This window comes from Chanos chanos, chromosome 10 (assembly GCF_902362185.1).
Source record: "Chanos chanos chromosome 10, fChaCha1.1, whole genome shotgun sequence".
Taxonomy (NCBI): Eukaryota; Metazoa; Chordata; class Actinopteri; order Gonorynchiformes; family Chanidae; genus Chanos; species Chanos chanos.
Window position 1 is genome coordinate 11,220,841 of NC_044504.1, and position 21,966 is coordinate 11,242,806.

Consider the following 21,966-nt stretch of genomic DNA (forward strand, 5'->3'; position numbering starts at 1 on the left):
TGGTTCCTGACAGTTTGTAAGCTGGGTTATGGCCAATGTAATCAGTGACCCATTAAGCTACAACTGTTCTGCCCACACTAGGTATTGAAAGAGAACTTAATTGCACTAGCCAGCTAACTCTCAGGTAAAATAATTGTCTCTGTCTTTTAACACTGAGTCTACCCTGTTTGACAGTAAGGTTAACATATCACATATAGACGTAGCTGGCAAACAGGAGTAGCAGTTTGGCTTTATACCACTTTCTTGTGCTAAATCATTGTAGTACTGTCAACCTTGCTCTTAGTGCATGTGTGTGTGTGTGTGTGTGTGTACGTGTGTGTGTTGTCACAGAGCCTAGAACTAATTACCCAAAAGCTCTGAAACTCGTGTGAGGTCTTTAATTCTTTGCAGAAAACGAGGTCTTGTTTTTTTTTAGGACACACTTACCTGGAGTGTTTATTTCTTATGGGAAATTTCCATTTGTCATAAACGTCTGTGCCAGTAGGACAAAGCATCATTAGCAGATGATTACTGATATATGAATTCTGTAAAAGGATATCACTGCTCTGTTTGCACAAGTTTACAAGCAACAAAACCTAGAATCTTCTTCCTGGCACAGTGTTTGTCCACATGGGTTTAATGGTGTTTGTCTCCCCCCCCCCCTCTCTCTGTGTGTGTGTGTGTGTGTGTGTGTGTGTGTGTGTGTATGTGTGTGTGTTTTCCAGTTTGTCAAACATCCTCATCTGTGATGAGACGGAGAGGGTATCATTTTGGTTTGTGGTGATGTCACCTCAAAATCAATCCCAGTTGATCCCTAAGGCGGAGGTAGAGAACGCTGTGAGGTAAGGCTTCTGAGAGGTTGTGGTAAAACATCTTCCTCTGGTTTTCCATGGAGTATGGGTGTGTTAAACATCTTCCTCTGGTTTTCTGTGGAGTATGGGTGTGTTAAACATCTTCCTCTGGTTTTCTGTGGAGTATGGGTGTGTTAAACATCTTCCTCTGGTTTTCTGTGGAGTGTGGGCGGTGTTAAACATCTTCCTCTGGTTTTCTGTGAAGTGTGGGTGTGTTAAACATCTTCCTCTGGTTTTCTGTGGAGTGTGGGTGGTGTTAAACAGGTTGCTTTGGTTTTCTGTGGAGTGTGGGCGGTGTTAAACATCTTCCTCTGGTTTTCTGTGGAGTGTGGGTGGTGTTAAACATCTTCCTTTGGTTTTCTGTGGAGTATGGGTGGTGTTAAACATCTTCCTTTGGTTTTCGGTGGAGTGTGGGTGGTGGTAAAACATCTTCCTCTGGTTTTCTGTGAAGTATGGGTGGTGTTAAACATCTTCCTCTGGTTTTCTGTGAAGTATGGGTGTGTTAAACATCTTCCTCTGGTTTTCTGTGGAGTATGGGTGTGTTAAACATCTTCCTCTGGTTTTCTGTGAAGTATGGGTGGTGTTAAACATCTTCCTTTGGTTTTCTGTGGAGTATGGGTGTGTCAAACAGGTTGCTTTGGTTTTCTGTGGAGTATGGGTGTGTTAAACATCTTCCTTTGGTTTTCTGTGGAGTATGGGTGGTGTTAAACATCTTCCTTTGGTTTTCTGTGGAGTATGGGTGGTGGTAAAACATCTTCCTCTGGTTTTCTGTGGAGTCTGGGTGTGTTAAACATCTTCCTCTGGTTTTCTGTGGAGTATGGGTGGTGTTAAACAGGTTGCTTTGGTTTTCTGTGGAGTATGGGTGTGTTAAACAGGTTGCTTTGGTTTTCTGTGGAGTATGGGTGTGTTAAACATCTTCCTTTGGTTTTCTGTGGAGTATGGGTGGTGTTAAACATCTTCCTTTGGTCTTCTGTGGAGTATGGGTGTGTTAAACAGGTTGCTTTGGTTTTCTGTGGAGTATGGGTGTGTTAAACATCTTCCTTTGGTTTTCTGTGGAGTATGGGTGGTGGTAAAACATCTTCCTCTGGTTTTCTGTGGAGTATGGGTGTGTTAAACATCTTCCTTTGGTCCTCTGTGGAGTATGGGTGGTGTTAAACAGGTTGCTTTGGTTTTCTGTGGAGTATGGGCGGTGTTAAACATCTTCCTTTGTTTTTCTGTGGAGTATGGGTGGTGTTAAACATCTTCCTTTGGTTTTCTGTGGAGTATGGGTGTGTTAAACATCTTCCTTTGGTTTTCTGTGGAGTATGGGTGGTGTTAAACATCTTCCTTTGGTTTTCTGTGGAGTATGGGTGGTGTTAAACATCTTCCTTTGGTTTTCTGTGGAGTATGGGTGGTGGTAAAACATCTTCCTCTGGTTTTCTGTGGAGTCTGGGTGTGTTAAACATCTTCCTCTGGTTTTCTGTGGAGTATGGGTGGTGTTAAACAGGTTGCTTTGGTTTTCTGTGGAGTATGGGTGTGTTAAACAGGTTGCTTTGGTTTTCTGTGGAGTATGGGTGTGTTAAACATCTTCCTTTGGTTTTCTGTGGAGTATGGGTGGTGTTAAACATCTTCCTTTGGTCTTCTGTGGAGTATGGGTGTGTTAAACAGGTTGCTTTGGTTTTCTGTGGAGTATGGGTGGTGGTAAAACATCTTCCTCTGGTTTTCTGTGGAGTATGGGTGTGTTAAACATCTTCCTTTGGTCCTCTGTGGAGTATGGGTGGTGTTAAACAGGTTGCTTTGGTTTTCTGTGGAGTATGGGCGGTGTTAAACATCTTCCTTTGTTTTTCTGTGGAGTATGGGTGGTGTTAAACATCTTCCTTTGGTTTTCTGTGGAGTATGGGTGTGTTAAACATCTTCCTCTGGTTTTCTGTGGAGTGTGAGTGGTGTTAAACATCTTCCTCTGGTCTTCTGTGGAGTATGGGTGGTGTTAAACAGGTTGCTTTGGTTTTCTGTGGAGTATAGGCGGTGTTAAACATCTTCCTCTGGTTTTCTGTGGAGTATGAGCAGTGTTAAACAGCTTCCTTTGGTTTTCTGTGGAGTGTGGGTGTGTTAAACATCTTCCTTTAGTCTTCTGTGGAGTATGGGTGTGTTAAACATCTTCCTCTGGATTTCTGTGGAGTGTGGGTGGTGTTAAACATCCTCCTTTGGTTTTCTGTGGAGTATGGGTGTGTTAAACATCCTCCTTTGGTTTTCTGCGGAGTGTGGATGGTGTTGTATATATATATGCCCAATATATATATCATATCATCTATTTATATTTAAACATATTTATATGTATGTGTGTGTTTAATTTCATGTTATTAATTATTTTATTTATGTTTTCCAGAAAATCCAGGAATCGCATAAACAGTGCCTTCTTATTGACTGACAAGACACTTGAGTTTGTGGGCATTCCCCCAACATTTGCAGCGCCAGTGGTGTACACCACCCCACCATGGCTTATTGTTTTCGGGGTCGTCATTGGCGCTGTGTGTGCAGGCATTGTCGCCATACTCATATCTACCTTTATCCAAAAGAGCCGGTGAGTGGATGCTAGCACAGGGCAATGCTGAGTCTTTGGGCTCTTTGGGTAAAATAGCCAAAACACCAGCAGTAAGGGAATATCCTTACAGGTGATTTAGAAAAGTTTAAATGAGTAGCACAACTTTCAACAACTTTTTTTTTTTTTTTTTTTTTATAGATAAGAGTTAAAAATAAATCTGTCAGCTGTCAGCATTGTTAGAGCAATGATTGGCAAATCTGCACATGTCCATAGTTTTATGATTCTCCATAGACAGCTTACAGTGCAGAATGGCCTATGACACCTTCAATGATTTAAAATATTCGATCAATGATTAACCAAATTCTACCCCAGATAGTTTTCAACAGTGGATTGTTTTTCTTTTATAATTATCATCTAATGGAAATATTGATACAGCTCAGCGATTAATGGGCACACTATCACATATACACCTTTATGCTGAAGGCTGTGCTTTAAACTGGTCTTATGGAATGGTTCAGCATTTTGCCTCAGCACTCCACGGTCTGAATAGAGTCCCTGATTTCAAGCTGTCAAGTTTCTATTATTCCACCACCTGCACTCCCCACTATACATCAAACTTTTTAAAAAAATATTATTTCAGTTTGATACCAAACATCACCTTTGCTTCTCCATAAGAGAAATGGGTTGCAGGCTATAAATTTAAGGGGTCACAGAATGTTTAGGTTGTCAGAGACATAAACACACTTGATTTTAAATGCCACCACAGGCTGAAATGTGTTTGTGGCAGTCCATGTACGCATTCAGCCACGAATGTCCCAAATATTATTTTTCATTATCACCAAGTGTCTATGTTGAAATTTAGGAAATTTGTAACTTGAGCTTGACTATACTTTATCATTCATTTTTCATACAGTTCTTTTTTCAAAAAAATCTCTCAATGAATTTTTCAATCCCAAATACCTTACACTTCATGTCAAAAAAGGGATGATCTCATTCAGAACGAATCTGTGTCATCAATACCTGTGTCTAATTCATGTCTCTCACAGAAAAACCAAGGAAAAAGAGAATGACTTAGTGAGCGATGAAGAGACCATGAGAAGTGTAGGAAACGGCATGGCGGGCCTCGGAGATAAAGACGGTGTGTACAATCAAAGCTTTGTGGATGACGATCGCTTCACCAAGCTCTAAGGAAACACACATTCAGCTCTACACAAGACAGGCACAAAACCCCACGGTGTATCTCTGCAACTGGACAGTTTTACAATTACTTTAAAAATATACATGTCAAGATCCATTTATACAAATATACAATACAAAAATCATTTCATTCTACATCACTCTACATCGCTGTTCCAGTCTCCTCACAAATACAAATACTGCTATTACATTGTATCAGGTAAAAGCAAATCTTTCCAGTCACTATTTTGTATTCTTAGCTTCATTACATGTTCTATATGGATATGTTTATTTGGAGCAAACTAGGCGGCAGTGTCATAACTATATGAATCATCTCTGACATGCTGGTGCATTCTTCAAAAGTGAAGTCACAATGCTGAAATGCTTTTTTGTGAGTGTGTATGTATTTTTTGTTGTCATCGTTACCACAAATTATACGTGGTAGTCTCCGTTTTGCATGTATTATACTTACCCTAGTGCAATGCAAAAACATGAGAGCAGATTAATGTAATTATGAGGACATTCCTCTTTATGAGACATTTTTACATTAATATCATAAACTTTTGTACAAACTTGTGACTGAGTAGAGAACACTGAGATCTCTGTTGCCCCCTGTCTGTTTCAATAGGTAATGCTCTTGGTTTAGTAACTGACTTATTCACAAACATCATCTCATTCCTCAGGGTATTTAAGGTTAAAAATTTTTTTTTACCTTAGATACCCTAAACTACATCAATACTGTATGTGATTGCCTCATATGTAAATGAATTAAATTTATTTATATTAAAAATTGCAGTAGGTTCATGTGAAAACGTCTCTGAAAATACAGAATAGTTTGTCATGCTTAAAGTGTCTAAACAGCTGTGATACACACAGTCTAGATTACGGCTCCACTTGTGTTTCTCTAACAATCACATATATGATATCAAATAATTGTAATCTGTCTTTTGAAAAATGTAAAAAAAAAAAAGTGTGGAAATCAATAATTTGGGAGCCTAACTATTTGAGGAACAATTTGCAGCATTTCTTCGCTTATTTTTTTTCTTTTTTTTTTATTATTGATTTCTTATTGCGTTGTGCATGTTATGTAGAATTATAAAACCTAAACTTAAACATGAAGAAATTCAGTCAGTGAACTCTCCAAAGGCCTGCCCTGTCTGATATATCACTGTGTTCTCATTTTTATCAGCGGTACCTTTTTGCCTTCAACTTCAGATAAGAAACAATCAGCCTTTGTTTAGTAACGTTTCTTTGTGTTTTGAGAATTACTTTAAGTCATGAGGAGCACTCAATCCAAGCCATAAATATGACACGACGTATTGATGAATAAATATGATATATTTCCACAACCACATGATATATTTCCACAACAGACAAAAATATTAATGTTTTGAGGCACGTGTCACTTAACAGTGGGAAGAATGGTCAGAAACAAAGAAGAGAAATGCGCATTCGTATTAAGTGAGGATTTGTAATTTGGACCGCTGATGGTGAAATCCAACAGAGCCTAAAAGAATTCTCATCATCTTGAATTAAACACTAACTGAAGTGGACCTTGCTCTGCAGTGTTATCACTGCAGGCAATATAGTATGGAAAGAGCTTCTTCATCGTCACAAATCATTTATACTTTTACAGAATACAGACTCCAGATTGTGCTGGGTTACATATTAACCATCTACTAAAATTCACTTTCCTGCTTTTCTTTACATGAATAAGTAACTGCCAATCAACCAAAATTTAAAAAAAAAAGACTAACTAAAGAAGTAATGGATATCATCAAGGAAGAAGACAAATATTTCTGCAAGTTTTTTTTTTTTATCTCTTTTGTGTAATGTAAATATATAGATAAAATAGTCCCCCCCCCACTCCCCATTGTTCACTGTGGCACACATACACAGACACGTGCCTTCCCTCAGGTGGGTGGGGGTGGGGGTGGGGGGCAGAGTACTGCTTTGCTCTTATCAGATGAGTGAGCAGTATACTAGCCTTGTACTTGTTCCATTATCACTCTTATCTTCATAAAAGACCTGCGTCATCCCAATAAACTGACATAGAATCCAGTTAGTCAGGCTCGTTTCGGGGACCAAAACTGGGCTGTGAGCTATCAGGCTACAACATCATCTTGTCATGTGTAATATGCATAAAAAGCCTACCCAAAAGACAGCTTACAGCGGTCAGGATATTTATATGTTTAGGAGTATAGTCATGTGTGGGTTTTTGAATGACTGAATTACAATTCAGAGGCAATACAGCTTGTTAGTCATACATTTTCCTAAAACAAATTTATTTTCAATAATATATTCTCTTTCACTACCAATTGGGGAACCAGCTGTCTGACAGGCCGCGGTGTTAAAATGAGGTAACACACACAAATAATCTATCTGTCACTCATCACCACAGAGAGGAGGGTCAGATTACTCTCAGAAGAAAAAGACAAATTGTTTCTGATTTTCTTGTTATGATCTTCATTAAAAATAAGTGAATAAATCAAATGTAAAAAACCTGACCATACCATGTTTTGTAATAAATACCTTTAAAAACATTTGAAGCAGTCAGCGGTCTGTCTGTCTGAAAACTGGAGCAAAAACACCTTCGTCCCATGCAAAGTCAGACATATTATTTCAGAGGTGCACGAAAGTCCAAAGCTACACGGAGTCTTTTGAAGAAACATTTAGATACCCACTGTGTCAGTTTTTGAGGACAGTCAACAAACATAAACATACAAATAATCATTTTTCATAAACTTCAACATAAAATATGATGGGAAATTGGTGTTAGGTAAACTAGATTTTACTGTTTTAGTCATAAACCCAAGTGGTGAATTTTGTGACTAGATTCTTGCGTTGAAAAGAATCTCATACCAATGATGTCAAATTGCCTTGTGTTAAACAGCACTTAACCCACTTAACAAACTATAACAAACTTGAGCAAGAAAGTGTAAAAGTGAATGTAGTCATTTCAATAATATCCTTATATGATAATGCTGAGATGTTTGATAACATTGGTGCAGCATTAATTTTCACTGTCTACTTTCACTGGAATATCAGCCCTCAACCATGGCAGTGCACCAGGGGTCATTTCTTTTTGGTGTCTTTAGCATAATTAGGTCTGAATGTTAGCAACCAAATTTGGAGAAACATCAACAACAACAACAACAACAACAACAACAACAATAATAATAATAATAATAATAATAATAATAATAATAATAATAATAATCGAAACACATCCTAAGACACGGCTGCATAATCCTGAACCAGTGACAGGTGATGACAGGGTAAAAATCATGTAGGACATGGACATCAGAGCTGAAAGGAAGGCCCCCGCAAGGCAGCCAGATATCATAGTGATCGACAAGGAATGAGGCAACAGCCCTCATCAAAACAATGCTGCATGGAAGTGGGTACATCCTTCCCAAGATCCTGGCTCTCCTGGAGGACTGGTAGGAACTTTAATATTGAGACGACCAACCACTGACACAATGAAGTGCCACGATGAGAGGACTACTTATTACTACTACTGCTGCCACTAATTCTTCCTCCTCTTCTTGTTCTACTTCTTGTTCTCATTATTATTACTATTATTATTATTATTATTATTATTATTATTATTATTATTATTATTATTAAATTATAAGAACAACAACAACAAGAAGAACAAGAAGAAATACAGTCCATAAATATTCCAAACAGGTGCCTAAATGTTTTATGGCCTTAAAAGAATAGCATGTCCATTTCCCTTATCTCAGATTACAAAATGTAATTACTGACGCTGGAGAAACATCTTTGCGCTATGATTGCTGTACAAAGTGCAAAGGATGGGGGTTATTGCAGATATAGCTGTTTGTGAGCAATATTCCCTCTCTCACAGAGTTCATGGTGGGATATGAGAGCAGGATGTCTATGAGGCTTCTCCTGGTGTTGACACTGAGCGCTGTGTTGGGTGTACTGGCCCATGCTACCATAGAGCAGGAGGCCCGAGAGTTCCTCAAGAGGGTGGATGACAATGCCACGATCCTGGTGTACGATTATACGGTGGCATCATGGGAATACAACACTAACATAACTACAGAAAATGCAGACAAAGTGGTAAGTACTCACAGAACACCTTTGCAATGGTCTACCTGGAAGCCTTCTCTGCTCAATTTGTAATTTTCCTCTTTGTGTTACTGGAACAAATAACTGCCAGGAATATTCCATTCAGATGCTCTCTCCAAGAAAGGATTAAAAATGCTTTCACACTACAGATGCTTTATAAAAATATATAAAACAAAATAACTGATTTTAGGCCAAGCATTCGATATGTGTAACACATTTGTTTGACCATTCTCAGTCGGAGAAGGGTGCCGTATGGAGCTCCTTCTACAGCAAGGCATCAGCGGCATCCAGCGCATATCCAGTTGATCAGATCAGTGACCCTGAACTCAAACTACAGCTGATAGCACTGCAGGACAAAGGCTCTGGAGCATTATCGGAAGATAAATATGATCGTGTGAGTTTCTTTTCTTGTGTCTGACTATAAGGCCAAATCACTTGAGTGTTATTTGTAGATTGTTGTAGAGAGTGAGAGTTTTCACTATGGTAGGGCCTAGAATACTAGTCATGTCATGATTTTGGATGAGTGGATATTGTAAGACACTAATAGAATGCTATCTGGTTTGTCCCTGTGGGACAAAGACTGATACTCTTAAGTCGTCCTGATTTATACTTTTCATAGTGATATTTTTTGAATCGTTAAATAACATGTTTGCCGTCAGATTCATGAAGACAGGTTCACGTAACTATATATTCTAGTACCGTAAAGTTCGACCTCAGTGACCTCGCTCGCTTCACCCTACATTACTGAAGTTATTCTAAATGAATCGGTGATAGTTGCTTTGACATGTTCTGTCTTAAAGAAAAGGAGACAAAGCAAAGGGAGTAAATGTGGCATTACTGAGACTTAACCACATGCTGTAAGCAGTAGTGATTTGACCTAAGCTTAATGCTCTTGTATTGTCTCAGCTCAACAAGGTGATGAACGAAATGAGTACCATATACAGCACGGGAACAGTGTGCAAAGCGAACGACCCTTTTGACTGTCAGACCCTGGAGCCAGGTATGTCATTGTCACTCACATTTACTGTAAAATAAGAGTGTGAACTTGCCAAACTCATTTCATCCAACCTATCCAATTATCATCAGCGAACTTTGTTTAATTGCAGCTGCCTCAGCAAAACTTTCCTCCTGCTATTGCATAATAGATCGCGCCCATAAATAAGAGGCCAAAGAGTATTATTTGACCTCTCAGTTCCTCTTTCAGGTTCACCAGTTAATTTTGATCATTAATAGAATCAATTCAACATTAACTCAATTTGCTCTGGTTATTGTCAAACACACAAATGTGTGGATGGTCTGTCCCTTGCTTCACGTGCCCACCCTCTCTGTGACTCTATTTTCAGGCCTAGAAAGTGTGATGGCCAACAGTAAGGACTATTATGAGCGTCTGCATGTGTGGGAAGGCTGGAGGGTGGAGGTGGGCAAGAGGATGAGGCCGCTTTACGAGGACTACGTCGACCTGAAGAACGAGGCTGCCAGACTGAACGGTACACAGCAGGGCTTAAAAAAAAAAAAAAGTCTGCCCAAATCCTAATTATTTGAACGACTCAGCAAAGTGTTGGTCAAACACTAGCTAGCGACCACCAAGACTGTGGAAAACCTGCTTTTTAAACATTAAACAGGTTGTTCAGTGCTTAATGTAATGTAGAAGAACAGACACTGCCAATGTAAGACACTGATGTACTCCTAAAATCTGTTCAGGTTACGCTGACTATGGAGATTACTGGAGGTCAAACTATGAGACGATAGATGAGGGGGTGTACAAGTACACCAGAGACGAATTAATGACGGATGTTCGCAGGATCTACCAGGAGGTAACAAGTAACATAACTGTATGGCGCTTCGGTAGCTAGTTGCTGGCTAGTTTTAAAAAGATTGAAAAGTGTCATATCAGTAACAAATATGAGTGTTTTGAATCTTTCAGATCATGCCACTTTATAAGGAGCTCCATGCCTATGTAAGGGCAAAGCTGCATGATGTTTACCCAGGTCACATACACCCTGAGGGAGGCCTTCCTGCACATTTGCTTGGTATGACCTTTATATGGCATTGTAATCAGGGATTATACTATGGTTTAGAGAAATCCACCCAAAGAAATGAACGTACACATGTACACATACATACACACAGACACACACACACACACACAAATAAATGAATAAATAAACAAAAAAGTAGGTAAATAAATAAATAAAGAGAGAGAGAGAGAGAGAGAGAGAGAGAGAGGGAGAGAGAGAGAGAGAGGGAGAGAGAGAGAGAGAGAGAAGTTTAAGTGTGTTTTCAGTTTTAATTTGTTCCTTTTGTTTTTCATTTAGGTGACATGTGGGGTAGATTTTGGACAAATCTATATCCATTAACTGTTCCTTTTCCCAACAAACCTGACATTGATGTGACTAATGCGATGGTTGAACAGGTATGAATTTCAGTATTTTCAAATATACGAGGATGTTTACACATAGGCACTACGGTACCAAATATCTGAACAGCTGGTTGGTTATCAGTTATAATTAATGATCATTTGTCACAACTGTGTGCCATTGAAGGGTCATTTAGAGATATATGCACCCTGATGATTTTAAGACTCAACTTCTCACAGTAAACTTACCATATTTCAAAACAACATGATTGATATGGGCTATGTTATTCAGTTTATCAGCCTTGGTTTGACACTACAAAAATCAAAGCATGTGTAAATAAATCTGAGGAAAACGTCCTGAATTTTAGAAGACGGCTTTTGATTCTATCCTGTTTGTCCACCCGTACCTGGCTAGGGTTGGACGGTCAGACAAATGTTTGATGAAGCGGAAAAATTCTTCATGTCGGTGGGTTTGGAACCACTGTTCGAAAACTTCTGGAGCAACTCGATGCTGGAGAAACCGACGGATGGAAGGAGTGTGGTGTGTCACCCCACAGCCTGGGACATGGGCAACAGGAAAGACTACAGGTAGGAGAGCACAATCCTGCAGTAAGGTGGCACTGTAGCACACTCCACTCCACATCACTGTTGAGTTTATGATTCTAAATCTCAGTGATGCTACTGGCTTAGCTGATCGTTACAAAGAGCAAGACTGTCCATGATCTTAGCGAGTGACCTGCACAGGGTACTGGGCCTGTCACCTTTCTTTAGGGACTGAGAGCATCAAAGGTGCATCTGTGCAGACGATGCATGGGTCCAGTTTCTGTGGCAACCTATAAGAATAAAGGGAGACTTAATAAATTGGGAAACAAGACTGAGTCAAAATATAAAGAAAATTAAACTTAAAATTAAATCAAAATTAAGCATTAGGTTTGTGGAGAGATCTTTACATTACCATTACCAAGGAATGAAATCATACAAAAATAAATATGCCCAGTATTGTTGCTATCATAAAAATGATGTAAGTCATTGATGAAACCCCAGATACATAGGTGAAATGACTGTTGAATGATATATTATGTAAATGATACTGAATTCTCTGACTAACTGAAATGCCAAAAGAATCCATGAGGTGTGGAAGATGGTTATGGAGAAAGTTTTAGTTTTTAGTTTAGTTTCAGATGATTTATGCGATGGTTCTTGAGGCTCTGAACTTATGTAACCCAGTCAAGTCTCCCACTGTGTTTTCGTAGCATCTTTGAAACCCTTTCTCTCTGAATCGCTCTTTTGTGAAAACCACATATTGACATCTGCCATAACAGGGTAGGTTATATCCTTCATGCAACAGTCCCTGTTGCTGGTTAGGTGTTTCTGTTACATCATCAAGCTGAAAGCTAGTGCTTTAAAGTTCATGCTTCGGCTTCTTGTAATTGTTCAGACTCACTTAAATCATTTTAAACGGTTGGCCTCTAGTGTATGTCTTTTTAATGTGTGGTAACAACAAATGAGAGAGTGAGTAAGAGAGAGAGAGAGAGAGAGGTGGATTAGGAGGACAGTTAAGGACACCTCATAACACACTGTCATAAAGTGGAAATAAATGAAGACAAATTGGGATGTCTTCTCACAAAAGTTTTTTTTTTTTTTAACCCTGCCCAATTAATTCTGTGTTCTTTCATGCAGTACCTATTTATCTCAATTAAATCAAACTTTGACAAAAGCCCTCTCCAGTAGCTCACATAGTTATCAGAGCTCCTCTCTCTCCGCACAGAATCAAAATGTGTACCAAGATCAACATGGATGATTTCCTGACAGTTCATCATGAGCTGGGGCACATCAAATATGACATGGCGTACCGCCACCTGCCTTACCTCCTGAGGGATGGGGCCAATGAGGGTTTCCACGAAGCTGTGGGAGAGATCATGTCTCTCTCTGCCGCTACACCCAAACACCTGAAAGCTTTAGGGCTTCTGCCAGCAGGTTTCACAGATGACCAAGGTACTATACAGCCTCAAAGTGAGGACTGAGGCACAAAGTCTTTAGATATAGCAAAAAAAGCTGTACTTTAAATCTAATTGAAATTCATTATTTTGCCTCAGGTATGACTTTTCTTTCACATAGCCACAATCTGATTTTCAGAGAGGGGTTGACCTAAGGATAAAACAGGAAACTCAGATAGTCATATCATTATGAATTATATATTAGTACTATAAATATTTCATTACAGGTAATTCCTACAAGCAGATACTAAAGTGGAACTAAAGAGGATTGGCTCTGAAGGCTTTTAATTAACTATAAAGACCATGTATTTAATTGCTGTTTGATCTAAAGGGCCTCTCTTTTCTCTCTTAGAGACAGAGATCAACTTTCTGCTGAAACAGGCTTTGACCATTGTTGGTACCATGCCTTTCACCTACATGCTGGAGGAGTGGAGGTGGCAGGTCTTCCAGGGTAACATCCCCAAGAATGAATGGATGCTTAGATGGTGGGAGATGAAGTAAGTTCAACAGGGCTTAAGTCACGTGCGTAGTGCTCTCATGCCTGGGAATGCATAAGAGAACTCGTTGGCTAGGAAGGGATAAGAAGTAACCGTAGTCCCGTGGGCGAGGAATCAGAGCCAAAAGTTTAGTATAAATGTGCCTGGTTAATTCCTCATTAAACCATCACTGCACCTTAAGTTGCAGTAGTCGCTCTCAGTATCAGAAACAAGTGTGAACTGCCTCAAAAACTGATCAATGAAAATTTCTCCTTTTCACAGGAGAGATTTAGTGGGGGTGGTGGAGCCATTACCAAGAGATGAGTCATACTGTGATCCACCTGCATTGTACCACGTCTCCAATGATTTCTCCTTCATCAGGTGAAGCATCCAATCAATATACAGAAAGCAAATGCATCTGAACCATATCAAGTTCTGTGAAAAGATATAGGCTACTTGAGACTGCATGTCTTAACACATTTTACAAACTCCCTCCCTCTTCCTCTGACAGGTACTTCACCAGAACTGTTTACCAGTTCCAGTTTCAGGCGGCTCTTTGTAAGGCTGCGGGACACACTGGGCCGCTCTTCAAATGTGACATCACAAACTCCACTGAAGCTGGCCAAAAGCTGAAGTGAGTCTTCAGATCACATTTCTAAGACTATAATACTGTTTTAGTTTCAGTCCTAGGCATTGAAAGCCGTTTTTACTGCAGTCGTAGGACTACACCGCTGTGCCAGAGATAAAATACATCAGAATCGTAAACCATTTTCTATTGCATGTCCTGAGGAACTGCAAAAGACATTTTGTAAATTCTTCATGATATGATTTTCAGTGTTTATGTATTTTATAAATGCACTCTGCCGGTCCCAGAGGACAGACACTTTGTGTTCGACTGTAGGAAGATTCAGTACAGCCATGGTTTTGGCTTATGTACATCTTTTCTCAGAGCAGCCATAAAGGCAGAACATCTTATCAAATTATTTTTACTATGCAATGCTCTGTGTCATGTGGTAAGACATTTTGTGACTGTTTTGCTGTGAAACAGGGCCATGCTACAGCTTGGCAAATCCCAGTCCTGGACCAGAGCTCTGGAACAGATAGCAGGGGAAAGGAGGATGAATTCCACTGCACTGCTGGATTACTTCAGCACGCTCTATGATTGGCTGAAAGAGGAGAATCAGAAAAACAACAGGATGGCAGGATGGAGAAGTTCAGTGGATCCCTGTGAGTTGTGCTCAGATGAGGTGGCTACATTACTATGTAGAGAGATAAATAGATAAATACAGGAGGAGGCGTCATCTATCCCATGACTAAAAACAAGACAGTGGCTCAGTTCTTCAAGCACATCTTTTCACTCATATTTTAGATGTGGGCAGCGAGTTACTCACAGCTCTGTGTTTCCCTCTGCAGATTCAGAGGATGCCTTCAAAGTAAGATTGAGTCTGAAGGCTGCGCTGGGAGATGAAGCGGTAATTTAACAACATCCACTTTCTAGCATTCAGATATCCTTATGGAAAAAGCTCTCTGGCTCAGGTGAAATGATGAAATGTTTTTCTCAGAGATGAGGTAATCTCCATCTTAATTAAGATACACACTGTAAAAGAAAAAAAAAGAGAGATTGAGAGGCTGGGAACGCTTCAGTTTTACTTTTGATGATCCTAATGGATAGCCCTCACTTTCATCTAACTGAAAAGTCCTGCTTTGTGGGATACTCCTCGGGTCTGGCCATAATCACAGTGAGGAAAACTATGCCTGAGACCAATCAGACATCATCTGAGATCACCATCTGTGTTTAGGTTTTTTTTTGTTTGTTTGTCTGTTTGTTTGTTTTAGGTCTGATTGGCGTAGACAAGGCCGTTGGAAACCAATTTTGAATGTTCACTGCTCGGTTTGCTTTGTTCTCTCCTCACAGTACCAGTGGAACAAGAATGAGCTGTACCTCTTTAAGACCGCCATGGCATATGCTATGCGTCAGTACTACACCACAGTGAAGGGGCAGCAGACTGACTTCATGTATGAACCGCAGTTTCTATGATCCTTGTGGGAATGCATGGAATCATTGTTTATCATCTACTCTGTAAAATACCAAAGAGACATGTAAATTTAGGAAAATAATCAAATAAATAAACCGAAGAAAGAAAGAAAAGTTTGACTTAAAAAAGGAGGAAAATTCCACCCCAAACTGGTGTACCTTATGCAGAGAACCCTTCTGTCAGCATAAATTTATTTCCCTGTCGTTTACTCTGTAGGTCTAAGGACATCCATATATACAAAGAGACACCCAGGATCTCATTCTATTTTGTTGTCACTGATCCAGCAAACCCAGTTAAAACCATCCCAAAGGCTGAGGTAGAGGCTGCCATTCGGTAAGACCAGCATACAGCTCACTGACTTCAGCTCATTAAACAACTGTTACTGTCTATAAATCAACTCTGTGCTGAATAGGCTCAGTTGTCTTGGATTATTTTAAGCAACTGATTGAAACAATACCAAATGTACCTGTTGCATTACTTATTTGACGGGCATTGCTTGGTTCTTTGTGTGTTTTAGAATAATCTGTTTATTTAAAAGGTAATACTGACATTAAAAAAAGACATCAGCGTGTCTATTGACAGTTGTTTGTGATGGTTATTGAACCAATTCGAGAGCCAAAGAAATGTTCATTTCCTTTTGAAGTCTATTGCTCTGTCAGCTTGTCTATTGGACATACTGCCAAAGCACAACATGATCCAGGAATGGCTTTGCAATGATTATGACCACATTTAAATCACAGAATGTCTTTTCATTTAGCTCTTGCTTCACTTTGCCCCCCTAGGTTGTCTCGTGGACGCATCAACAGTGTTTTCCTCCTTGGTGATGACACACTCGAGTTTGAAGGTCTCCAAGCAACCTTGTCCCCACCTTCGGATCCTGCCGTGGATACATGGCTCATCGTGTTTGGGGTGGTGATGGGTGTTGTGGTGTGTTTGGGCATTTTCCTTGTCGTCTCTGGATTCCTGAACCGACACAAGTAAGAGAACTAAAGGGAGAGAGAGAGAATGAAAGAAAGAGGGGAGAGAGAAATAAGAATGAAGTCACTTTCCAGTTATCGACGTAAATCCGACATCAGGCCTGATCTCAACTAAAAACTGGTTGAAATTCTCACAGGAGAAATAGTTTGGACAAGACACAACAGTTCAGACAATAGTTCAGAACTTCACCAACCTGTTATTTTTTTCAAGATCAGGCTTTCTTCAGTCTTAATAATAAATTTTTTTTTTCGATGTACTTGCTTTATATGTAATACATTAATGACCAGGTCTGAAGGAATGAACACTGAATGAAGTGAATGTATAATGTTTAACAAGTTAGAATAGGCTGAGCTGGCGACAGCAGGTTAATCTTTCATCTTAACATCATTTTCATTAAAGCCAGCAGCATATGGAAGATAGGTACTTTTCGTCCAGAGTGCTTGATTAGGGAAAGTGTTTATTTATTTTGTTCATTAACTTTTCTTTTTGTCATAGGAAATCAAAAAAGGAGGAAGAAGTGCAGTCTTCCGACAGTGAGAGCTATCATGAAGGAGTCCCAAATAAAACCTTTGAAGATGATGATAATCTTCAAACTAAGGTGTGATTCACAATGTGGATCATGTGACAATCAGAAGAAATTAAAGCTTATCGTTTTAACTGGTGCCTTACCGCATGTAACAAAAGCATTAATTATAATATTCTGGGGTCTGTATTAATCTGTCATTTGATTGTGTATGTACATTCGCAGTATTTGATGTAAATATATTTTTAATTTTTTTTATTGTAGGATATATTTGATTTTTTTTTATTTATTTAGTATGAATATAACATTTCATACTAAATAAATTCTGAAATAGACAGAATTTCTTTTCTTTTCTTTTTTTCTGTCTCTTTTTTGTTGTTGTTGTTGTTTTTTTGTTTTTTTGTTTTGTAGACAAACTGCTATTTGAAATATCGTCTGCAAAAACCTATTGGATTAATAACATGATAAAATGGGTGTGATTTTGAATCTTTATTTTTTAAATAAAATTGTGCATAAGTGGTTTTGTATTTTTTGTGACACATATTAAGTTGCTCTTTCAATTCTGGTGACATTATACATATATATATATATATATATATATATATATATATATATTTTTTTTTTTTTTAACTGAAATGCTCCTCCTCTCTGTCTCTCGCTTTGTCTGTCTCTCCCTCTCTCTCTCTCTCTCTCTCGCTCGTACGACCTGTAGTTTCATGCTGTTGTTGTCACACATAAGTGTCCCTGATAATTGTGTTTATTTGTGTCTGTGTGAGAGATATACTCCCTATGTGTGGCTTCCCTCAAATGACAGGACTGTGTTCCTCTCAGCAGCATAGGCTTTAGCAGGGACTAATTTTCCTCTGTAGTCAGAGTCATTCCTTTCCCATTTCTTTTTACTTTTGGAGTTGTACTGCTAACCACTGAAGTTATTCAGAAGTCTCTCTCTCTCTCTCTGTTTGTGTGTGTGTGTGTGTGTGTGTGTGTGTGTGTGTGTGTGTGCGTGCGTGCGTGCACGTGTAGCACACAATTCTGATGACATAAAATTATTTATCAAATTAATTATAGTATTGCTTATCAAAACAAACAAAACAAGAAATAAAACTTCACTGTTATGTAAAAACATATGTCCTGTGGATTAAACATAGATATTTTGATATTGTTTGCCAGCTTTTGATTGTAATTTTAGAAATTATATTTATTCTGCGTTGCTATTTGCATTTCAGTAAGTCCATAACCTTCAAAAAGTTAAAAGGGTCATTTATTTATTTATTTATTTTAAGACGCCAAGCAAGGCGAAACGTGGATTTTGACGTCGATATGGCCGCACGTTGTTCATTAAGGGACCGTCCTAAAAGATCATACCTAAACTATTCAGGCTCGAACAATTCTGGCTTGATTGATTCCTGAGCAGACATATACTCAAGAATTGACACACAGAAAGGTAAAAAAAAAAAAAAAATCAGAATTCAGAATTCAGAAGAAATCCCTTTTATTCTCCGAAACTTTCAGGTTGTGCTTTAAACCTCCGGAGACTTCAAATACATAGATAAATAAACAAACTAAAATAATTATAAATAGCAGCCTTGCGATGATATGTATTTCCTCAATACATCACAAAGATGAGGCACAGAACCGATTTATTCGTCCGTAAAATTCACAAAAGTTTAACAAACGCAAATATTTAATTTTGTCAATTAACTCAACAAATTCGTCCTGCTTTTGAAGTTTTTAGACAATCCCTGAAACCATACAGCGACGTTTCAGGAACTTGGACTTCGCCAGAGAAGCAGAACGACACAGTATTTCCATAAAATCTCATTTCAAAATTTCATTCATAAAAGTGAGAGAATGTAATTTCTTATACAACTAAGAAACTACCCAAGAACCTACTCAGGGATATGAATAATCATCCTAGAGCTTTGGATGATTTGATCGAATCGAAAAAGTTAAAGATCTTTGCAAAACTGAAACATGTTTAAGCCTAAATTAGTTGTATTTGACCTTGGTAAGTCTATCTTTCGCTTTAATTAAGTCCTTCATAGAAACACTTGTGATCAGTTCGGCTATAGGCTACAGCGGATGCGTAGCCTACACGTAAGAAATGTTTGGAGGCGCCAGTGCATTAGTGAACCACGACGGTCTAATATCGACTATTTATCCCTCAAACGTTTACAGAGGTGCAATAACACAAAACACAACACAAAATTGCAGCAGATAGCCCTGTGTGAACCTCAGTCATGTGTATCTTAAATTAAGTTTTCAAAATAACTCACTAGCGGCGCATATGACTCAGTAGCTCTAAGATACCGTCAAATGGTCAGGTTACTGGCGGTGTAGCATGGCTGACCTATAGTGAAGGTCTGACAGTTTTCACATATCAGATGAAATCTGAACAAATGTCAAACGAATTCTTTTACTTGTATCAGATTGCACCTTGTGGCCCTTTTGGGTGGACACCTATGTTTCTCCACCTTTCCGCAAAAAACAGAGGTACACACATTACTTTATACGCAGTACAGCTGGGGGTGCACAATAAAGCCTTCTATTATGTTAAAGTGGGTTTTTTTTTCGAGTTTTGCTGAGTGTGTGCTATCATTATCACTCTTTCAATCCATACTCGCATTTTTCTTTCTTGTAGTGGGAAAGTTGTGGACTCAAGAGGTGTCAATATCTCACTGTATGACGACACGGAAGAGGTCCTTAGATCTCTCCATGAACAGGGTCTCAGAATTGGCATTGCTTCACGGTCAGTTCATGTCATGACCTTAATGTATCTGTCCTAAATATATCTTTGCTACTGTGTTAAATATCCAGTTGCAATGTTTTTAAACGAGGAGGATTTTTGTACTCTTGATGCTCTTTGCCAGATGCAAAATGTGCTTCTGTGTATTGTCAGCAACAGCCTTGCTTTAATAGGGAATGTAAACTGTATGTTTAAAAGCAGACTGACAGTGGCCATAACAAATTACTGAAAGTGAAGATAGGATAGCCGTTCAAATATTATTGACTGACCATTGTTTTCCAGTTTGTTTGTTTGTTTGTTTTTTGTTTTGTTTTTTCCTTTTTACTAAAACTAATTAAAACCAAGGCTTATTAGATGAAAGATGGCTTGAGTCAAGGGGAATGAGATGATGCTGTGTCTGGCAGTGAGAGACTTGTATCACTCTAATCCTCCTCCAGTTACTCAGACTCGGCTTTCCTATCAACCTTTCCATTTCTCTTCAGCACTAGGGAAGTGGATGGAGCCAATCAGTTGCTGTCACTCTTCAATCTCAACCAATACATTTCCTTCAAGGAGATATATCCAGGGTCAAAGGTCAAACACTTTAAAAGGTATATTGATGGAAGTGAATTATGAAAACGTATGTGTGTGTGTGTGTGTGTGTGTGTGTGTGTCTCTCTCTCTCTCTCTCTCTCTCTCTCTCTCTCTCTCACTCACTCACTCACTTTGTGTGTGTGTTTGTGTGTGTAAAGGAGTGAGTGAAAGGGAAAACTACTCTGGCACACTGTGGTCCAAGCAACTTGAAGTGTAGTGTCGTCTGGTTTTAGGTTGAAAGCAGCCAGTGGAGTCCAGTACAGCGATATGATGTTCTTTGACGATGACCAAGGGAACATTATAGAAGTCGAAAAACTTGGTAAGGTATCCTGTCCTCAGAGCTTGAGTTAATACAACCTGATCTAAATTATTACAGTCAGTGAAATTAGGTTATTGAAAAATTACTGTTTTCAGAAAATTATTTAGTAAGCTGGTTATCATTTTTCAGGCTTCCTACAATGACAGAATGTGCACATACACAAAAATCAGACTTCAGTACACCTGGTTCTCTCCAAATAAAATGACATCTCAACAAACATAAACACTGTGGTTACACACTTGGGATGAGATATGCAAGAGCCCAAAAAAACCCTGAGTATGTCAGGAAAATTTTCCATCAGTAAGCAACTCCCATACACAAACAGCGCTGTCAGTACTGTGGTCTCCTGACTCTTCAAGTAAAAATTTGGTCTTTGAATAACATCATCTTTCTTTTCTAGGTGTGCGCTGTGTCTTAGTACCCAGTGGGATCACTTCTGAATTAGTTAATGAAGAACTACAGGAGTTCAGGAAGAATCTTCCGTCTTAACACGCCGCTCTCCTCTACCAGTCTAATCCAGTGAATTGCTGCAGTGCTGATTTCATACAGTGGAGAGCAGTGTGGTGCCACAATGTTTATTTGCTGCTTTAAGCAAGACCTCATTTTACATGCACAAACTGTCATTATTAAATACCACAATGTGTTAAGCACTTTTCGTATTAACTGTTAAATGTAGAACTACGCATTGTATTTTAATATTAATCTAATGAAAGATTTTTTTTACAGTTTAGTATGTAAGTATGAAATTTACTGAAATTTACAGTAGGTGTTTTTAGCGTTCTATCTATGTAGTAAGAGACCTGGATTGTTTTCTATTGGGGCATTTTAGGATTCTCATTATTATGTACATTGTGGATTATATATTTGTCAGTGTTTGAACTGGTAATGAATTCTACATAGACTGTATTGTACATGTATTTCCAAATGCCAGAGGAGTTTCTGTGAGGCTTTGTAATGACTGGGTGTTTACATGGTGACCTGTGTAGCTGTGTTGGTTAGCGCTGTGTAAACTGTGTAAAGCATCAGATGCGCTCTACAAATCCACTGTTGTATCTTCTCAAATGTTAGTTTGGCCTAGATTTATTTGGCGACTGCATGGGAGCCCTAAAAAAAAAGATTGACCATTTTAAACTGAAATTAGTTCCGTGAAACACTAAATTGCCCCTAGGTATGAATGTGGGTGTGAGTGTGTTTGTATGTGTGTCTGCCCTGCGATGGACTGGCGACCTGTCCAGGAGGTTTCCCTGCCTTTCGCCCTATGAGTGCTGGGATAGGCTCCAGCACCCCCAGTGACCCTAATTAGGATAAGCAGCTTTGAAAATGAGTGAGTGAGTAGT

The 21,966-nt window shown here is 38.9% G+C and overlaps 3 protein-coding genes across 3 annotated transcripts in view; all 3 read left to right on the plus strand.

Moving 5' to 3' along the window:
* Positions 1-4,570, plus strand: part of cltrn (collectrin, amino acid transport regulator) — an 8,384-nt gene extending 3,814 nt beyond the window's left edge. Inside the window, exons 4-6 of the mRNA XM_030787023.1 lie at positions 705-821; positions 3,196-3,390; positions 4,398-4,570. Of these exons, the coding sequence (XP_030642883.1) occupies positions 705-821; positions 3,196-3,390; positions 4,398-4,539 (454 nt within the window). The 3' untranslated portion in view covers positions 4,540-4,570. The remainder of the gene's footprint in view (positions 1-704; positions 822-3,195; positions 3,391-4,397) is intronic.
* Positions 4,571-8,424: 3,854 nt separating this feature from the next.
* Positions 8,425-17,072, plus strand: LOC115822789 (angiotensin-converting enzyme 2-like). The gene is made up of 18 exons (XM_030786707.1): positions 8,425-8,616; positions 8,861-9,019; positions 9,532-9,625; positions 9,969-10,112; positions 10,327-10,439; positions 10,550-10,655; positions 10,941-11,038; positions 11,397-11,569; positions 12,750-12,976; positions 13,331-13,475; positions 13,737-13,835; positions 13,966-14,088; positions 14,503-14,681; positions 14,868-14,926; positions 15,370-15,470; positions 15,707-15,823; positions 16,273-16,467; positions 16,964-17,072. The coding sequence occupies exons 1-18, from the start codon at positions 8,425-8,427 to the stop codon at positions 17,070-17,072; spliced, it is 2,433 nt and encodes an 810-aa protein (XP_030642567.1).
* A 1,723-nt stretch (positions 17,073-18,795) lies between these two features.
* LOC115823025 (magnesium-dependent phosphatase 1-like) lies at positions 18,796-21,780 on the plus strand. The gene is made up of 6 exons (XM_030787021.1): positions 18,796-18,999; positions 19,421-19,484; positions 19,633-19,740; positions 20,220-20,327; positions 20,544-20,629; positions 21,030-21,780. Exons 1-6 carry the CDS (start codon positions 18,966-18,968, stop codon positions 21,116-21,118), a joined length of 489 nt encoding a protein of 162 aa, XP_030642881.1. The 5' UTR covers positions 18,796-18,965; the 3' UTR covers positions 21,119-21,780.
* The last annotated feature ends 186 nt before the right edge of the window (positions 21,781-21,966 follow it).

What these genes read in the sequence shown, in the direction of transcription:
- LOC115822789 (XM_030786707.1), top strand. Translation starts at nt 8,425, where the DNA reads ATGTCTATGAGGCTTCTCCTGGTGTTGACACTGAGCGCTGTGTTGGGT. An exon ending in CAGAAAATGCAGACAAAGTG is followed by an intron (nt 8,617 to 8,860) that starts GTAAGTACTCAC and finishes GACCATTCTCAG; the next exon opens with TCGGAGAAGGGTGCCGTATG. An exon ending in GAAGCTGGCCAAAAGCTGAA is followed by an intron (nt 14,089 to 14,502) that starts GTGAGTCTTCAG and finishes GCTGTGAAACAG; the next exon opens with GGCCATGCTACAGCTTGGCA.
- LOC115823025 (XM_030787021.1), top strand. Translation starts at nt 18,966, where the DNA reads ATGTTTAAGCCTAAATTAGTTGTATTTGACCTTG. An exon ending in CCTTTCCGCAAAAAACAGAG is followed by an intron (nt 19,485 to 19,632) that starts GTACACACATTA and finishes TCTTTCTTGTAG; the next exon opens with TGGGAAAGTTGTGGACTCAA. An exon ending in AAGGTCAAACACTTTAAAAG is followed by an intron (nt 20,328 to 20,543) that starts GTATATTGATGG and finishes GTCTGGTTTTAG; the next exon opens with GTTGAAAGCAGCCAGTGGAG.